Source organism: Lagopus muta, chromosome 2 (assembly GCF_023343835.1).
Source record: "Lagopus muta isolate bLagMut1 chromosome 2, bLagMut1 primary, whole genome shotgun sequence".
In the NCBI taxonomy this organism is placed as follows: Eukaryota; Metazoa; Chordata; class Aves; order Galliformes; family Phasianidae; genus Lagopus; species Lagopus muta.
In genome coordinates this window covers 41,705,548-41,724,759 of record NC_064434.1, presented here as the reverse complement: position 1 = coordinate 41,724,759, position 19,212 = coordinate 41,705,548, and the positions used below count along the sequence as shown (strand labels likewise).

At 38.3% G+C, this 19,212-nt stretch overlaps 1 protein-coding gene across 3 annotated transcripts in view; it reads left to right on the top strand.

Annotated features, from left to right (window-relative positions):
* The window catches only part of HACE1 (HECT domain and ankyrin repeat containing E3 ubiquitin protein ligase 1), a 48,163-nt gene extending 44,354 nt beyond the window's left edge, over window positions 1–3,809 (top strand). For all 3 annotated transcript variants that reach the window (XM_048936105.1, XM_048936104.1, XM_048936106.1), the window contains 2 exons: window positions 2,344–2,457; window positions 2,913–3,809. In XM_048936105.1, coding sequence (XP_048792062.1) covers window positions 2,344–2,457; window positions 2,913–3,015 — 217 coding nt within the window. In that variant the 3' untranslated portion in view covers window positions 3,016–3,809. The remainder of the gene's footprint in view (window positions 1–2,343; window positions 2,458–2,912) is intronic.
* Window positions 3,810–19,212: the final 15,403 nt, after the last annotated feature.

The following is a 19,212-nucleotide window of genomic DNA, read 5'->3' as shown; positions in this document are numbered from 1 at the left end:
ATTTGGTAAATGTGATAGATGTGATTATTCTTAAAACATAAAGTGAGTTCTTTCTATGCTTTTTTTTTTTTTTTAATAGGATTATGCAAAATCTGTTAATAAAAAATAGATAGTAATATTATGATTCAGATGCAAGTTTAAACATTTCAATAGCTCTGGAGTTTCCAAAGCTATAGAATTGTATTGTTGCTTTTGCTGAAGGCTATTTGTACATGCAGTATGAAAAGTAGGATCTTGTGATCTTATTTACACATCTTTGAAAGGCTTTCTTTATAACATTGGCAGTGTTTTGTTGAGATGAAAACACATACTTGGAAGTTTAAGCCAGCTATTTTGTGCACTGAAAGCCATGATTTTAATCTACTGTATGAAAAGCATTTTAATGAGTTAAATTATTAAAAAAAAAAACAACCAAAAAACAGTTAGCTAATAGTGGGCTGTTGACAAAATGAAGTCTGTATTTTATTGCTTATTTCAATGTAGAATTCTCCTGGCTCACAGAACAAAAGATCACTGCAGGGGATGCAGCACTGTGTTAGAAATGCAAGCCAAAAACATGATACAAAAGAGTGTACTGCTGTAAAATCTTTACAGCTCTTTTGAACTGTGGCTACAAACACAATTGCATTTGTACACCAGGAATGGTATGCTGCAAATAATCAGTACTTCTCTTCGTGGTGAGAAGTCATCAGTACTTCTCCTCACCAATGCTGGGAATGATGTGTTGAATTGTGCTGCCGTTAATCTAGGTGATTGAATCGTATACTTGTGTTGGATACCAAAGTTGGTTCTTACTGCAGGGTCTGATATAGCTCCTTAGCATCTGGCAATAGCAACTTCCCCTTTTCTGCATTTTTACCATGTAAGTTTACTTAGTGGAACCTTTGCTTCATTTTCCCTTCTTATTCTTGTTTTTTAGTCACTTTTTTTTTTTTTAATTTATTTTCATTATCTTTAATGTGTTTTCCTCTAATCCTGAATCCTGACAATTGTTTTCTATTTTATGGAAGGTTTATCTTATTTTATCAGATTCTTTCTTTGCTAGTTACAGAATCATAGAATAGATGAAGTTGGAAGGGACCTCATCCAACTGCAAAGCAGGGTCAGTTAGAACTGGATGCTCATAGTCTCATCTGGTCTCCAAGGACCCCACAGCTTCTCTGGGCAACTTGTTCCAGTGTTTGACCACCCTCAGAGTGAGAGAGGAAAACAACACAAAGCCCCCCTCAGGTTTAAATGCAATTTCCCAAGCTCTACTTTATTTATTCCCCCCCTTTGGAAATTCAAACACACTGATCAGATTTCTCTGAGTTTCCTTGCTGAACAGCTCTCCCTCCTCACATGGCAGGTGCTCTGGTCCCTTTGTGTCACTTGGCTCATCTTGCTGCAGCACATCCTTCTCTCTTCTTCCAGAGAGCATTTCCAAGTGTTTCCCACCAGGGCTGAACACAGGCAGGATCACCTCTTGGCACTGTTCTTGATGCAGCCAAAGAGTCTGCTGTCCTTTGATATGAGAATGCATTGCTGGCTCACATTCAACTTCATTAGTTCTTATCCTTTTGTTGCACTTGTTAGACTTTTAAAAGACATTTGTAATGAGGACTGTAATAAAAACAGGTTTTACATTGTAATGCATACCAACTTCAGCTGATACAATTATCTGAACTTTACTGTATTTGTCTCTGTTAGTTTAAAATCTGGAAAGGATGCTGAAGACTTCATGTCTGTTATCTATTTACACTTTAATCCTGAAAAATATATTGAAAAGGAAGGGGAAAAAAAAAAGAATAAAATGATTAGTGAGAATGCATTCCTGATGATGATAGTGATTTTTTTTAATATTGTTTTGCCATGGATTATCACCAGGTGAGAGTGTATATGATGTGATGGTTTTATTAGTTAAGATCTGAGATATTAAATCTGAAGTACTAAATGAAAGGATGTATCAAAACACTTGGGTCAGTTGTTTCACAGGCGGTAACTGGAGAATAAACTTTTTAATGCTGTACTTTAAAAACTGTAAATGTAAAAAAAATGTAAATAAGGTGTGATAAATGTAATAATGTAATAAACTGAGGTAATGGTCTTATAAAAACTGGTTGAAGTGAACTTGCTTTGCAAACAGGATTCTCCTAAATATCATTCAAGGAATTTGATGTATAATGCAAATAAATGTAAATATGTGTGAGTGTTGTAATTATAAGTATTTAGACAATGTGAATTTTGATACTGATGTGAGAAAGGGAGAAAAGTATTGGTAACTTAAGAGATATTTGCAGTGTTACTAATGTATTTTTGGCTTAACTCTTCTTACAATGATCTAATTTCTGTGAGTATTCTCAGTTCCAGAGTGCCTCACGGTGGCTTTGCCCATATCATGGGTGGGAGTGGATTGCAAAATTTTACAATTGCTGCTGTGCCATATACTGCGAATCTTTTACCAACATCTAGCACATGGTATGTCAGCCACTCATTACAACACCTGAAAAATAAAGGGTTTTTTTTCTTATCAATGCCAGTCAAAATACCAGCATTTTGAATATTTTCATTAAAAGGCCCCAAATCCTTGACAGTTGCTGGAGTATTCTCTCACCATCATCCAGGTGGTAGTTGTATTTTTTTTTTGGCTCATTTTTCTCCACTTCAGTCAAATGAAATCAATAAAGGAATTTAAAAGTAAAATTATTGTATTAACTACTGTGAAGAAAAAAAACCCTTTTCTGCAATATATATGAATGCTTCTCACTGGGACTGTAATGCAGAACTGGCTTCCTTTGCTCCTTGTTCACTGAATGTGACATCTTTGGAATTTTCAATTAGAAAACAAAACTTTACTCTTGCATTTCTTGCTCTGATGAGTTTTCCTTTCCTTTTTTCTATTCTTGTTTATTTTTTTTTTTTCCCCTTTTCAGTATCAACATGCTCAAGTTACCTGAATACCCAAGTAAAGAAATCCTGAAGGACAGGCTTCTTGTGGCATTGCACTGTGGAAGCTATGGTTACACGATGGCGTAATGAAGTCCAGAAAACTCCTCTGACTACTGATGTGAAATTCAGACTGGCAGAAGTTTTTTTGGAAGCCGTTAGTGGAATAGAAACTCGGATGCTGCAGTAAGGCTGAGTAACTCATACAGGACCATCAGGTTTCTTTCTCCATTAGATATTGTCAAAGGAACTTTGAAATTGTCACATAACTTACTTTTCTCAGTACAATGTGTTTTCATTTTTTCAAATGGCAGGTCTGTATGGAAATTGGTTTACATGCTTTTCATTATCACTTCAGTCTGAATGGGGAAGTTTGTTAGAATCTCTTTCTACTGTCTTATTTTTGATTTTCAACTAGATGGTTGAATGGCATTTGTTTATTTTGCATTCAGCTAGCATACTGGCAATGGACAGGCTTGTACTTTATGCCTTGTTGCATGTGAAAGTGCCGTTTATTTTTTTTTCAGAGAACACCAGGGAAAGTTCAATTTGGATATTGTACAGTAAGACAGATCTGATGTATTTTCCATTTCTTTGCATAGTAACAGAAATAAAATTTTATAACTTTTTAGTATTTTAATGTATATAGTATGTAAAGATTAGACTTATCACTGGAAAAATATCAGATGAAATTAATAGCTAATTTGTATTAGAATTTACACTATATTCTACTAAATATTTAAAGTATTTGTGACTTTATAGTTAACTTACAGTTTAGAATTTGTAAATATTATTTAAGTTCTATATTCATTTGTTTGAATGCCTTTGCTCTTTCCTTGACATAACTGTATGTTTAAAAGTTATTATTAAATTTTAATATTTTTACCAGAATCTGAATGTGACAAGTTTGTATGGTTTTGTATATTTGGGTTGTTTTTTGGTGGTTTTTTTTTTTTTTTTTTTTTTTTTTTTTTTTTTTTTTAGGACTTTGTTCATCTTGTGTATAATTTTAAATTGTCGTGGAAGTAGCTTTTGAGAAGGCATTATTAAAGTTTATGGATAGACATTATCAAATGCACAGGGAAGGAACCTGAGCTTACTGAGAGGTTAACTGTCAAGGCTATCATAATTAGAATCTCATGTCAAAATTTATATAGAATTAGGGCATGTTACTCAAGTCACATGCAAAAATGCACACCTGAATGTTTTTCTAGTAAGTGAGGATAGATTATGTATTTTTATAGCAGTTTTAAAAAGATTTTATGGTAGGTCTACATTAGCATTTTGGTTCAGGCTAGGAGTGCATTTAAAATTTCATTCAATGATTCTGATCATCCCTACTTGCCATGAAGAATGTGGTATGGATTATTTCCAGCTGAAACTAAACAGAGAAAAGCTGTCCATGAATGTACCAAATGCTGTCAGATCAACATCTGATTATGAATGCAGGACAGCATTGGTCCAAAGAGATGATATGACAAGTTAGTAAATGAGTGCAAGCTTAGCAAACACTCCAGAGAGAGAAATTTTAGAGTTCAGGTCCTTAGCACAAACAGTTTATTACTGATTTGCTCACATTCTTCTACACTAAGTGCTAATACTAGTATAGCCTCTATAATACAGTTCACCAGCTGATCTGTATAGGATGCTTACTTGATGATCCATGGTTTTTTGGGGGGGAGAGGGAGAGGGGTTGTTTTTAATGAGTTTAATTTGTTTAATTCTTTTAATCTAAAGCACTCATAGCCTCTTAGGAGTGGGAGATAGAAATTCATGGGTCACCTGATTCAGTGGTGCCACAGTAATTTTTCTTAAGGGGAAGCTTTATACGTAAACTTCCCCCCAAGTTCTGTTTGTGCACCAAAACTAACATTTTTTTTTGCAGTGCTTGTGGACGTCCATCTGACACCTTAAAGATTGCAATTTAAGAAGAATACTGCTTTTTAGTTGGTAGAAAGAAGCCAGTCTTCTAGCTTGGCATTTCACTGAACCCTCATGGTGGTTCAGTCAGAAGAGCCCTGTCTGTTGGTTTAGTCAGCAGAGAGACATGCTGTTCCTCTGTGGCATCCTTTAGGAAGCTCAGGGAGATTATTAGAGAGGTTTGAAGTTGGAAGATATGTGGGGTTTTAGTGCTAAATTCCAGTTATCTCGGATCTGTCAGCAGAAGTACTTCACTTTTCTGCACAGCTGGGCAGTGCCTGATTCCCCGGCTGTGCAGCTCTCATGTCTTTGTCTGCCTCTGCTAGGTGGACTGACACAAGGAAAGCATTCTGTGTAACACACAATATTTCTCAGGGATTAAGTATTTGCTTTCTTTGGGTAAACTGGAAATGTATCCGTGTGTTTTACTGTAAGTACAGCTGTCTGTGTATTATGCAACTACTTAGTTTTTCCTTTCACGTGGGAGATAAATCACCAGTTACCGTGATGGGCAAAACAGACTCAGCGTAGGGATATTAATATACTTTATTGCCTATCACTTACAGCCTAGAGCAGTGAGAACCAAAAGAAAAATAAAAACACTTCGCTTTCTCCAAATGCTCTTCTGCCTCCCCTCAGGCAGTGCAAAGGAACGGCGGGCTTACGGTTCAACCACTGCATTTCCTTTCAGCCGCGTTTCCACGGTCGCTCTCCATCCCCGCTGCACGTGTGTGTGTCCCTCCCGCGATGCCGTGTTCCCCAACTGATCCCACATGGCCGCCTCTCCCGGGCCGCAGGGAGCCGCTGCCCCGTGCCCGGAGCTTCTGCAGCGCCGACCCTTCTCTCCCATGTCGGCTCCCCTCTCCCGGCTGCTGTCGCACGGCGGTTCGTCCCTTCCTTCCGTCCACTCTCGCAGAGCGCACCCGGCGTCGCTCACGGCTCAGCTCTGGCAGCGGCGGTCCCTCTGGAGCAGCTGGAGCTGGCTCTGCTCTCACATGGGCAGCGCTGAGCTCTGCTCACTGAGCCCAACCCTGCAGTCCCTCCGCTGCCTTATAAACCCAATACGGAAAGCATGATGAAAATAAGTAGAAAATCGGAATAGAGCTCTTCCTGCCGTTATACCATAAATCCAGTCTCTTTGTTATTATCATTACTATTATTTTTTAAGCACTATATGGGACTGTCTGATACAGCTGACCACATGAAGTTACCGGAATTTAATTGCTGCCTTGAAAGACTGTTTTTAGGACACCTGTGCCCTATTAGCAACAGGATATGACAAGCCTGTTGAAAAACTACAACTTAATATAGCTTATAGTTTAGAATGATTAATTGGTTTATATTTGTTCTTTCCCACTGTGCCAGAAGAAGGCGGGGGTGAGTGTTTTATCTAGGAAAGAAAAGAACAGATGTCTTGTCACATCATAGATCATGAGCGCTCATTAACTTTTATTATCTTTATAAAATGTTAGATAGCAAAGCCTAGTTTTTGATGCTTGAAAATGTGTTATGCATCTAATGTTACAAAACCATTAAAACCATAAACTGTGAAATGTAGTATAATGACTACTACTGTACGTTCCATATGAATTACTATAGTCAATAAGATTGAAAATGGAATGAAAGAGAGAAGGTGGTTGGCCTGAATTTTCAAGAGACTTGGAGACTTCTGTGCATACAGTAAAAAAAGTTTGTTAAGACCACATCTGCTTTGGAAGGCTGTAAACTCTCTATTTAAAAGACTAAACTCAAAATTGTAGTTTTATTGTGGTTGGACTGTTTTTGAAGTCTAATGAGCTGATTCAGCTCTGCAAGTACAGCTCAATAATGCCTAATAAAAGCATTGCTGTTGACCTTCCAGAAACTGAACAGGAACAGAAGCCCTCTTTAGTGACATCCAGCCTGGAGGTATGTGGCATAGAAGATTGCTTTTCTAAACCTTTTGAATAAGTAAATCAATAACCTTTTTGCCCCTCATGAAGGCAGGCAAGCAGTACTCCTTAGGTGTTCCTCCAGGTCTTAATATATTGATGGTTTTCCAGTTAAACTTCCTTGCTATTAGACAGGAGGCAGTCACAGAAATTAAACCAGGCTTTCATAGTTCATTTTGTATACGTCATAGATTGATTTTTCACTCCGAGCAAAATTATTCTTTGCAGTTCTGCTGCCTGAACACGAGGGGTCCTTGCTGTTCAGGCAATGGAAGTCCATTGCTGACACTGTCCTGCTTTTGTTCCCCTGGTGCCCTCCTTCATCCAGAGCCCTCAATGATTAAGACCAGTTTAATAGCTTGAGATTAACCAGTGCAGTTGCTGAATGCTTAACAGTTTTTGTAACAACATTATTATTATTTTTTTAATGGGAATTATTCTTGATATTATTTAAATACATTTTCTGAGTCCTTATTTCTTGGCTCAGAAATAGCCTTGGTTTGGTTATCTTCAGTTATTATCGGGGGTAATTCTGAATTCCTTGCAGTGTACTGTGGCTGATTATGCATCAGCAAATATGAACAAATAGACCAATTTGTCAGTTCTCAAATTTTTCCCATTTCTTTCTTTGCAACGTAGTTCCAAATTTAGTATTTTTTTTCTAGAAAAAAAAGTCCGTAATCAGAAGTCTTGCTGTAAAGCCATCCACTCATCATTTTAAAGACCTTGTAAACAATAGCTTACAATAAAGTATTCCAAGCAATTATTAAAACATTAACAGATACTGAACAAGTACTTTAGCATGTCAATTTTTCTAATGCAATCTTGTATTAATACATTCAAAAAGAGCAGTGAATAGAAAAAGGAAAAAAAAAAGTACCTTTATGAAGAAAGACGGCAGCTTGTGAATTGAAGAGTTCTTTAACTTCTTATTTCTGTTGTGAGAAAGCAGTCTTGAGACATCCAAAATGGAGATAATCTTTACATGGAAGGACCTATTATCTACAAAGATGAGGGTTCTTTCCTGCTAATGTTTTCCCCTTCCCAAGTTGTCTTTTCACTTCTGTATGTAGGGAATAGTTTTCATTCAGTGGCGGGAGGATAAAGGAGTTCTTCTTGTCCTATTGATGAGGGAAACAGATGAGAAACGTGAGATCAGATACAGTAATGATGGTTGTTTCAGAAGGAGAGCATCTTCCATAAGGTGTGTTGGATGTCTTCCTAATGCTGGCAGGTCAGAGTGGAAAGCAAGTCTTACCTCTTTGAGTTTTCTCCGTGTTACGTACTTTTAATGTATATTAAAATAAGGTTTTGTGTTCTGATTGATGCCAACGTTATGCATCTTGATTATTCAGCAGAGATGTGCTGGGGAAAGAGACCTGTTAGCTTCTCAAACTCTGAGTCTGTGTCAGCTGTTTGCCTGGGATTCTTTACACCAGTCAACCCCCATAAACTCCTGCAATACAAGATTATAAAGGAGATTAGAAAGAGGTGCTCTTTCTACAGAAAATCTTTCTGGAGTGGGTACTTTAGAAAGCCAAACAGACTCAGTGTTAAATTGAACATGCAACTTATTGATGGCTGTTCTGTTTTTTTCTTTTCCAGATAAGAAATAATGAGTTCTTTTTGCAGAACTTGGGAAAAACAAAAATCAAAGGTGATGCTATCGGTATGGGAATTCTCCTCGTGCATTAGAAAGTCTGCTCGAGTAAAACCACTTGATTAATTAATAGACTGGTAAATGTGAACTGTGGTAGGAGGAAGTAGATGACCCTGTCTTAACATATCAGGAAGGCATATTGATGCTTTGTTTAGTACCTTCTTGTTTCCACCAAAGGCTTTTGAAGTATGAGGCAGATCTTGAAAAGTGGGAGTGAAAGAAGGTGTTTTCCCAAGACAGAATAACTTTTCAGAGTTTAAGACTAGTTTCTATTTTTCTATAATTTTTATAATATGCAGCAATGAATATTCAGTATATGCTTTAAATGTACACTTTAAGTATAAAACAATAATATAGAAAAATAAAACGTTTTAATTATGTATAATATATACATAGGTCTCTCTGAAAGTAATGCTTCCTCTTTATTTTCATGGAAGCTAGAACAGATACAAAGAGCACAAGAACACTATTTGGTAGTGCAAATTCTCAGCTACACAGCACTCTTTTTCATGATAGTTACCACCACTATCTGCATTTTTGCCAGTGATGAACAAGACCCTGCATGCTGTGCTTGTAAAAATCTGCACCAGGATTTACCTGGTGATTGGAATATAAAATAATATTCCTATATGCATGCCAGGCTTTTTTTTTTTTTTTTTTTTTTTTTTTGTGAGAAATTGTGCATTAAAAAGAAAAAGAAAAGAAAAGCTACGCTAATATAGTTAGAAACTGATTATTACCAATAGATGTAGAATTTCAGTAGGAGTGCAAATACAGTTAAGACCTGCATGGCTAGGCTACTGTTTGCAGCTGTGTGTTCTTGCTGCATTAAGTGCTTGTGACAATCTATGCCAAGAGTTCAACTATTGAGTTTCATACGGAGCTGAGTGATTCATTGAGATTATTAGGATTCTCATGGGATTGTTCCACCGTACCGATTGCCTCTGACAGATCGGTTTGCTTAGATTAAAAAGCAATTGTTGCTGCCTAGTCAAATTTAAAAGCTGTGGTAAAAGGAAACAGGACCCCTAGGGCTGTCCAGTACGTAAAAGCACCTTGATCTGTGAATTACGTAGCTTAGAAAGAAAACTGAATGCTGAAGAGTGATACTAATATACAAACAAACGGGCAAACATTTCAGAGGTGTCTGGTAGATGGCTTCTCTGTGCTGCTTAGCTTATTGTGACATATTTAAGTGGGTCTGTGCATAACCATTATTTTAGACTTGTTAAGTCTCATTTAGCCTTTTGGATATAAAGATATAAAGATGCAGCTATTGCTTAGTCTTTGGACTCCTGTGCTGCATTATGGTGCTATGGCTTTTAGATGTGTGTTATCAGGTAGGATTGCTCTACAGGAAATATAAATTCTGTGACAGATTAGGGCTGGTAAACTAAGCTAGAGATGACTACTGCACTTACCCCTGTTTTATGACACATATTAACAGTACTCTAGATTCAAGACATAAGCAAGAGAAAAGAGGAAATAAGTGGTAGAAGCACACTTCTGAAAGTGAAGATTGTCTTCAGGAAATAGGTGCATAGTGTCTCATGTGTAATAACAGTAATGTTTCCAATAACAGGCATGTCGTTCAGCTAGCAGGTGGGAAAAGAGCCTGGGCCTCTTTGAGGTGTGATAATTTTTCCTTCCCCACCTGGTTTCAAGGTTGCTGCCTGTTTGCTGCCGCAAGTGTGGGAAAATTAGTGGGGCTTGACAGGTCTGTAGGAGGGTTGGTGGACACGATGAATTCTCTCCATCACATCTGGTGCTAGTCCAAAATAAGTCTTCTGTAGACTCTTCAGTTTGATGATTTTTCTCCCTATGCCTCAAGGTAGATTTTCTTGGCAGTATTTGCTAAAGCACGTTAAGGACTCCCTTCTGTAAAGACAAGATGCTTCCCATTAAACATAACAGCACTCATAACTTTGCTAGAATGTGTCTCTAATTTAAGAAAAACACTAAATTTAAAATCTGTGGGCAGTACACATGGGATTTAATTACTGTATCTTTGCTTTTAGTCCTTCGCTTTTTGACATATTAAATTGAACCTTATTTATACTGCCTGCATATGTCTTGGAAAAATCTGTGTGTATGTTTTTAAGGAAGATACTTTGAATGCTGATATTGCCTTCGTTGCCAGTAAAGGTTCTCCTAACTTTAAAGAAATTCACACATACAAAGGTTGGAAATGCAGTTGGATGAAATTCAAGTAGCTGTCACTTTCTTTGTTTAGGTTCAGTGTTCTTGTGGAAGTGTTTTTATTTTAGTATAATACAAATCTTTGTTTCCTTGTAGTAATTTAAGAGCTGCATTAGAAGGACCAGACAAACATACTTGGTCTTTGCTCTTCTCTGAAATTTCTTTCCCAGAATTTACTGATGTCCAGTATCTCTGATAGTTTCCAGAGAAATGGTCTGAAGTAATGGAGATGCATGGGTAACTTTCATAACCTTTAATGTCAAGCTATGCTTTCTGTAAGTACTCTTAAATGCTTTGATTACAGCTGTTCAGGGGATCAGTGTTGAGTTAATTATAGCTCATACCTGTGTATTTTTGTGTGGGAAAAAGCCTGATAAAAACATTTTCCTTAATGTCTTTCACAGAAAAAAAGTCTTGTGATAATGTCTTGCGCTGGTGGACTGTAGATTTTGTTTCTGTGTCTGTTTTGTCTCCAGTATCAGGCTTTTCCAATACTCATTCTTGACTGATCTGATGCAAGTTCACTGAGGGCTTTTGCACTGTCATGTATCTTTGTGCTTAACAGCCAGCAAAGTTCAATGGACAGACTGATTATACAGAGATTGCTGAGGCTTGTGTTTGATGTCTACCTCTGCCGCTGACCTCCCTTGTAAGCTTAGTAAATCATGCTATGTAATAGCACAGGCTTATGTACAGTAAAGGTAGACCATAAACTTCTGAGGGAAGGAGACACCCTTTGTATATCTGTGTGATGCCTCAAAGAAGAGATGAGTTTGATAGCAGCATCTGGTATTATCCAGATGTAGTATTTGTATCTTTATTCAGGGTTTAATTTTGGTGACCGTTCCTTCAAGACATTACCTGGATTCTTGGGAATCTCCTCACTCTTGTCAGGTCTTGCCATCCCATCAAGTCTGTCTGGCAGCTATCCTGTGCTCTCACCTTGGCTACGTGCTTGACAGAGTGTGGGGGAATAGAATAAGTTCCTGTGATATGTCTGCTAAATGCTCGTGTTCAAGAGCCAGTGAACTGGTGGGGACACTGCATAAGAATATATCTCAGGTGGCTTAACTTGCCCTGAAGGAATCATCCTCTCAGAAGGATTCATTGCTTTGTTATAGGGGCCTTTACAGCCAGAAATGGATCTCCAGAACAGAGAGGCTCTTTTGATAAAGCTGGGAAATCCCTACTGTTTAATGTTGACTCCTTGACTTTCAGATAAGTGTTGCTAGTTGTTGCTCTCCATCTTCTGATGAAGTTGCTTTGGAGTAGGTATTTTATGAGGACCTCTCAGTGGCCTTGGCATTTTCAGAGTAGCAGGTATCACACTTTTTTTGTTGTTTTGGTGTTTCTCTGTGTAAGACCATTCAACATCACCTGGCAGCTTCTGTACCAAGCAAACAACCTAACAGTAAACTCAGTCCATCTTGTATTTCTTCTGCCTTTTTAAATGCTTACAAACTCTTGTAAATACAACCTATTCTTATGAAAATCCACGTTTTTTTCTGTTACATAGTGAATGTGAAATGGAATCTTATGTTAATAAGTTCATTGTAGTTCACCTACTCCACTTAAAACTAAAACAAAGCAGAAAATCCAGCCCCATGACAAACATCCTCTGACAGCTTTCTGTATATGTGTTCAATATATATTTGCTACAAATATAAATTTTTGAGCTTAAGAGAATAAAGCACAATGCCTGTATTTTAGCAGGTTTGATCTCACTCAAACTCCTGAGATGTTTTCTCTCAGTACTGCATTGACATTATGCCTTAAAGCCTACTGTTAGTGTGAATTGTGTATGTACGTGCTGCTTGCTTCAGTTAATAAAGCAGCCTGTCCTGTCAATATTTTATACAAAGCCAAAAGCAATTTTTGGATAGTGTAAAGGTAAAAGTCAGTATTGTTTGTTCAGTTTTGCTGTGTGTTGTTTCTCTTTCTCTGTAAAATGAATGGCTACGTGTATGAAAAGAAATCAAGTCAGTATTCAAAGCAGGCAGCATTTAAAACCAAAGATGGTGAGGGATTTCTTGGTTTCCTAAAAATGTGCCAGTCTCATCATCCAGACTGCCATCCTGCAGCTCTACACAGATGCTGCTTTTTTTTAAAGATATCTTATTTTTCTGTGACTGTGGAATATCTCATCTTTAAATTTCATGCCATACTTCCCTTCAGACAAATCAAACTTCACAGCATCGGGAAGGCTTCTGAGCATGTCTAGATGAAGGCAACGATAGAAAGCAGTAAACCAGCAAAGAATCTGCAACACCTGAAGGTCTCTCATTTGGAAGGTGATAGATAGCCAGGAGGTGATATATGCCAAACATCAGCTACTAGTAGCCCTTAAAAAAGGAGTGCCAGGAATAAATCTATCTAAAGTATTTCCATTGCTTTTTCTGCCTCAGGGTGACTGTCTGCTCTGATCCTGCACCACACAACCAGGCTTGTGCAGTATGTCTGAACCTGCTTAAGTAAGGGAACTTAATTATTTGAGATTTTTATGATATTTTATTTTCCTGGGTGTAACAGGCAGATGAGCATCATGCGAAACTGGAAATCACACATTAGAAGTATTTCATATTGGGAAGGAGGAGCCACTTCTGTAGATGGTGTAACCTCAGTATCTTGCATTGCAGTTCATGAAATTCAGATTATGATCTCGAAGGACCGTTCTCTGAGCATAGAGAGCTACTTGCAGTACATTCACTTTTGTTGATGCTTATGTTTTCTTTTTGAATGCAGGAGAGCTGAGATATTGGTGGCACCTGGTTTTACAGGTGGGAAGATTCTGTCAGCTGTTCCATTAAATATTATAAGGCTTTAAGATGTTTTTCTGGCATATGATGTTGAATCAGAAGGTAAACATTTGGCTTTGTTTCGCTGTGCACTTTGTGCAGAGAATGAATCAGTATCATCAAGCAAAAGGAATGCATTTATGTGCAATTATCTTGAATTATTTGCTGCTAACTCTCCTTTGCCAGTGGTGGAATGCTCTGATTTCCATCTTAGCAGGATACCAGGCCTTAAACCTGTCAAAGGCAGGACTAAATGGTGTCCATCCTGTACATCAGACTGTTGTAACTTGGGGAAAAGGAGGCATCCACTAAGAAACCTTTGCTGAACTTCCCGTGATGCTTTGTTTTTAACTTCAGAGAAATCGCTTGTTTAAGAAAATGGTCTCTTGCTTGAAAATCGGTATAAGAAATGAAATAGAAGGAGCATATGATATTTCTGTGTTGGCTTATATACATGCAGGACAGAGTTTTGTTAAATTGTAGAAGTGTTACAGTAGGACAAAGGGGCTCTGACAAATCTTAGTGTGCTAGCACCGGTGGCTCCTTGGCACAAAAAAGGTGAAAAGATGATCTTTCCTCTGAAGAATTTAGTGTTTCATGTTAGACCAAAGTCTATAAAAAATAACAAGCAAGACAAGACCCTAAATCACCACCACCAAAAAAACTACCCAGCAGTGAAGCATGGGATTGGCTGTCATTTGCTTTGTCATTTCTTTCCATTTCTGGTTTCTGGTGTTTTTTTTTTTTTTCTGCCAAAATACCGTGTTATGCTGTGGGCAGATATTTGTAGGAATCTTTCGTGTATTCAGTTAATACAAATGAGGACACTTAAAGGAGTCTTTTGCTCCAACAGGATTATCCTTCTCCATTTAGAAGTGCACCTTGAAATATGAGAGTTAACATCTGTACTGTGCTACATATTTTTATATCTACTCCTAAGAAGTTTTTAAAATATTGACTTTTAAAGGAGCATATGGTTCTGTTTATGTTGTCTAAGACCATATTTCCCCTTTATTGCTGGATTTCAGTTATGGCAGTCTCTAGTGAGAACACCAGTGTTTTGGAAAAACATTTATCCTGCAACTTAGGGGGATACCCAGGACAAATCGGAGATATGATGTGTGCAGATTGCTGGATGAGCCAGTACATACCATCCACTTGCTTTGGAAATGGGGTTGCAGGCAGTCTGAAATGTGTGCAGTAAAACAGCTTTACTTGGAAGAGGATAAAATTAATGCAGTGAGGGATGGATGGGCAAACAATGGGACTATAAAACTGTTGAGGCCCCTTCAGAAGCATAGAAAGGAACAGACTCCTTTGATTACTAATAGTTTGCAGAGCTGCAGTAAAGCTGCTGCAGTGCTGACCTAAGGCCCACCAGCTCCTGGCTGCATTCCACCTCCCTGCCCACTCTCCACGGCTTGCCTCAGGTATTCCTGCTCGCCTTCCTGTGACCATGATCTCAGAGCTCTAATTGTGAGCATAGGTAATTTAAAGTCTTTGACATGTTAGATAATGCAGTGGTGAAGATCACGGAGAGGCTGGAGGGGACTCTCTCTGAGGCTGTTGTCACAGGAGGGAAAGCAGGAATACTTAATGTAAGCCAGTTCTGAGCACTCAAGAGAAGTCAGCTGAAAATTAAACCAAGACAGCAGCCCCCTTACAGTGCTCTTTGCTCTATTCTTGCTGTGTTTCTGATTGTATTCAGTCTTTACATCATGTTTCCCAGCTGAGCCAAAAAAGTAATGCCCCCCACAAGATGGAAAGGTTTTGTTGGAAGGGCTGTGGAAAAGGCTGTCACTTTGCGAGGAAAGTCTGCTTCCTCTAGAGAGGGAATAAACTTGTAGCTATGCTTTATTTATCCCCTTAATGTAGATTGCAACCGAGTGAAATTTAATCTATCTTGCTCACCCAAAGCCTGATAAACTAAGGTGATTACTTCTCCTTGTACCAGCTAGCTATGGGCTTGGCTGCAAAGCTGACGTGGATGGAGTGGAGGTGCCCAGGCATGGGGCTTTGAACGCTCTGCCTAATGCGGTACTAGGAGTGGAATCCAAATATATCGATATAAAAGAAGAGTTCTTTGTATTTACTGCTCTGCAGTCAGGCAGCGGTATCTCTGATCTGAGCACCTGACCGAGGCTGTTTATTGCACTTGCTGAAATGGTAATGGTCAGCAATAGATAAGATTCAAAGAAGTCTGCAGGACATGTCTGTCTAAACATTACTGAGACTGCGGTATTGTTCTTGAAAAGTGAAGGCTGTAAAATTTGTCAGTGCTGCAATAGATTCTACTGCCTTCTACCCCCCAGCCACCCTGCAGCTCTATTACTAGCCATAAAATTAAGTTGTTTTGTCGCCTGTGGTTATTCATTTTAACTTTAGCTTAGTAAATTTAATGCAGAGACATTTACTTACTGTAAATTTGTCTCCGATGAAACAAAGGGGCACTAACTTTGCAGGCTTGTGTAAAGAGTATCTGTTTCCATTAAAAAAAGTGGATGCTGTGGGTTAGGACATCTTGTAGAGTAAGTATACACACCAAGAATCAATGAGTGTTTTATAAGTGCCTGGAGATTTTCTTCACTATAATTTTTTTTTTTTTTTTTAAATGCAGTTGCTATAAAAAGGTAAATAAAAAAGCTAACCATCTATTGCCTGACTTTCACTTAAAATCTTGTACTTGATTAATTCTTTCTAGGTGAGCAGTGTTTGTAATTTTGCTATAACATTGAGGCTTCATAAGAAAATGGCTTTAATTGTAAGCTTTTATTTATTCAAATATATTGTCAGCGTCTTAGTTTTTATACCCCCTATTAGAAGTCAGGAAAATACATCTTATTGTACTGAAAGAAAAGAAAATTCAGTTCAGCAATAGAAGCTTCTGTCACTAAGATACTTGACAACATAGGGGAGATTGGGGTAGCCTTGTGGCAGAAACTTGATTAAAAGCAGATTAATGCTGCTTTATCAGCCCATACCAGAGTGAATTAGCCCAAGAAATCTGTTTGAAGTTGCTTAGTTGTCCGTTTGAGAAAGGTCTCTGGACATTTATTTGGCTATTGCTGAGTACTTGCTATAGGCTTGTCTGTCTGACAGCACAGGAACAAACTTCACACCACACCAGCCATGCTTACTTTAGAGTAATGTGTTTCTTATTACCCCTTCTTATCCCACAGGAAGCTGGAATGTTTGGGAGGTCAGCTACTGGTTCAGGGGGATTATTCCTAGTAAATCAACTTAGAATTAACTAAAAGAATTACACTGACATTCTGATTTCACTGATAGTGAAGACAAAAAATGCTAAAGTGTTACTTTTAATTGGAATGGTTCTGTCCTAATGCCTGTTGTAAATCATATTTTTATCAGCAAGAGAAGTCTTTCATTTCCTCTCCTAAGTATAGGAGTGTTTATCTTTGGAACACATGAAAGCAGCCCAGCAGTTGGGCCTGACAGGTTGATAGATCTACAGATGCACACAACTAGAGGAGGGAATGGGGAGTCAGCGCGTTGGGACCGTGGACGGCCTTTGCTCCGCGTGGGCATTCCAGCTCTGCTCCTGATATAAATTACATCCACATCAAATAAGTAAAAAGTCTGTGGTGATCAATCCATCTCTCTGTCATTTGGCAGATGTGGTATATATCTGAAGTTACAGCTGGCAGTCTGTAATTAACCGGCAGTTCTTAGGCTCCGATACGCTTTATTCAGTATAAAGGAGAAATCACACCATAAGCATGCACAAATATAATGCGTATGTCTGTGTGTATGCACGAGATATGTATGCCTACACGCAAATACTTTTTCCTCCAGTGGCCTTCAATTTGCTTGGGAAAATGTGTGAAGCAACTGGTAAGTTCAACTAGTCTGAAACGAGGTCTGTATGAATTTGTAGCTTTTTGCTCCTTGAATTGTAATAGAGTTCATTTCTAAATCTCTTCCTTTAAAATATTTTTTTTTGCCAGGTCTATGAAAATGAGTCTACGGAATTGAGTTTTAATATATAGATAGAATGTCTGTGGAAATATTACCTTGCTGCACTAAACTTGTATTTGTTGGCTGCAATATGGTAATGTGAAAAGGTACATTCTTAAATGCTGCACTGCAGAGGTGTGCAAAATGTGTTGTTTTGAATGCATTAATAGCAATGACAAATTCTAAAAGAGTGCCTTCCTCAACTAGCTCAAAGAGCATCCTATTTCATTGCTATAAAAGAGAATTAACAGTAAAGAGCCTGGTAAAGCACATAGATCTTGCTGATGTGAATAGGTGCATTTCGTAAAACCAGAAGGGGATATCTGCAGCATGCAGAAAGAAGCTTGTGTTTGTGGACAGAGACTGGCGTTTACGTGCAAGCAATTTAAAGCCTATTTGTGAGAACCAAGCAGCCGCAGGGTCAGGACAGCAAGCTGTTTAAAAGGGTCTGATTCAGGCAGAAAAAGCAGGAAACCTTGTTACCTTGTGAACTGCCAAGATTTCCTTTGTATGAGGTCCTCAGGGGCTCTCCTTCGCCTGTATGCCATTGAGACCAGACACCATCTGGCTTGAAGTATTTGTAAAGTTCATCGTTGCAATAAATGTCATCCTGCAGGAGTATGAACAGGCTGTTGCCCTGCTGCATTACTGGTGCAGTCATGTGTCCCTAGAACTTTATTAATACAAGTAAAAGGAAAATGGATGGGGCAGAAAAGACCAGCTGCATTGAATTTGGTGCTCTTAAGGGCAGATTTAACTTGCCATGGTGCTTGCTGGGGATTACATTTGCTGCTTAGGCAGAATGAGTGTTCTTTATGCTGATTTCTGTCTATGAACGTTCAAGTCTATGGGTATGTTCTTATCAGATCTTTTGCAAGGGAGGTTGCAATATATATTTGTTCAGGAACCAATTATATCCCTGCTGAGAAGACATGCTTTCCAGAAAGATTGCCAAGAAGGAGGACTCATGGAGAGTCCGTTTTTTTTAATTTGCATCTGTGTTTTAGTCATCTCTTGCCTCACTGTTTTAAAAACTTGCAAATAACTTAAGTTTATTTGGTTTCAACTACCATTAGAGCTTGGCTTTTTCTACTCCGCTAAATTAAATATTCCTTCAGCAAGTTGTTCTTTCAGTGTTCTTTCACTTGGACACCTGGCCGAAGTCTTTCTTGCCCTTAGTTATTTATTAAGAATGTTAAACAAGTTGAACCCAGTGCTCAGAATTGGTGAGTATTTGTGACTGTGAGGAATGAGTATCTTATAATACCTTCAGTAACCGATTGTATCTCCCTTCTCTGGTACTGTCTGTCCTGGAACACTCTCTTTAGACCCCATTTCACCCTTTCCAAATTATCAGCTCATTTTTTTTGCTTTATTTTCAGTCACCGTACATGGAAGTTTAGACAGCGTTTGTCTACTGATGTTACAAAAGCTATCTACAGGGAAAGGGCTGCTCTGAAAGTAATGCCTCATATTTTATTATGTTGTCCATTGTGGCAAAAGTGAGCGGTGGTGGTATGGCAGTAGAAATTGAACCTTCCCGCCAATATTCCTTTATGTGTTGTTGCTCTATGACAGAAGGCAGCAGAAGGACAGTCTGACACAACAGCATCTGACTTAGAACTGCATACGAAGCAAAGGCATAAAATTTAACTCCTCCCTGTGGAAAAAGTGACAGACACTGACATTCCCTGATGCTTGCTGAACACCTGTGGAGACCTAACAGTACGTGTAAGTACCATGAGATGGTGAATGGTGTGTTTCAGGCAGTGGTGACAGCAGCAGTGGATCACCTCAGCTTATGCAT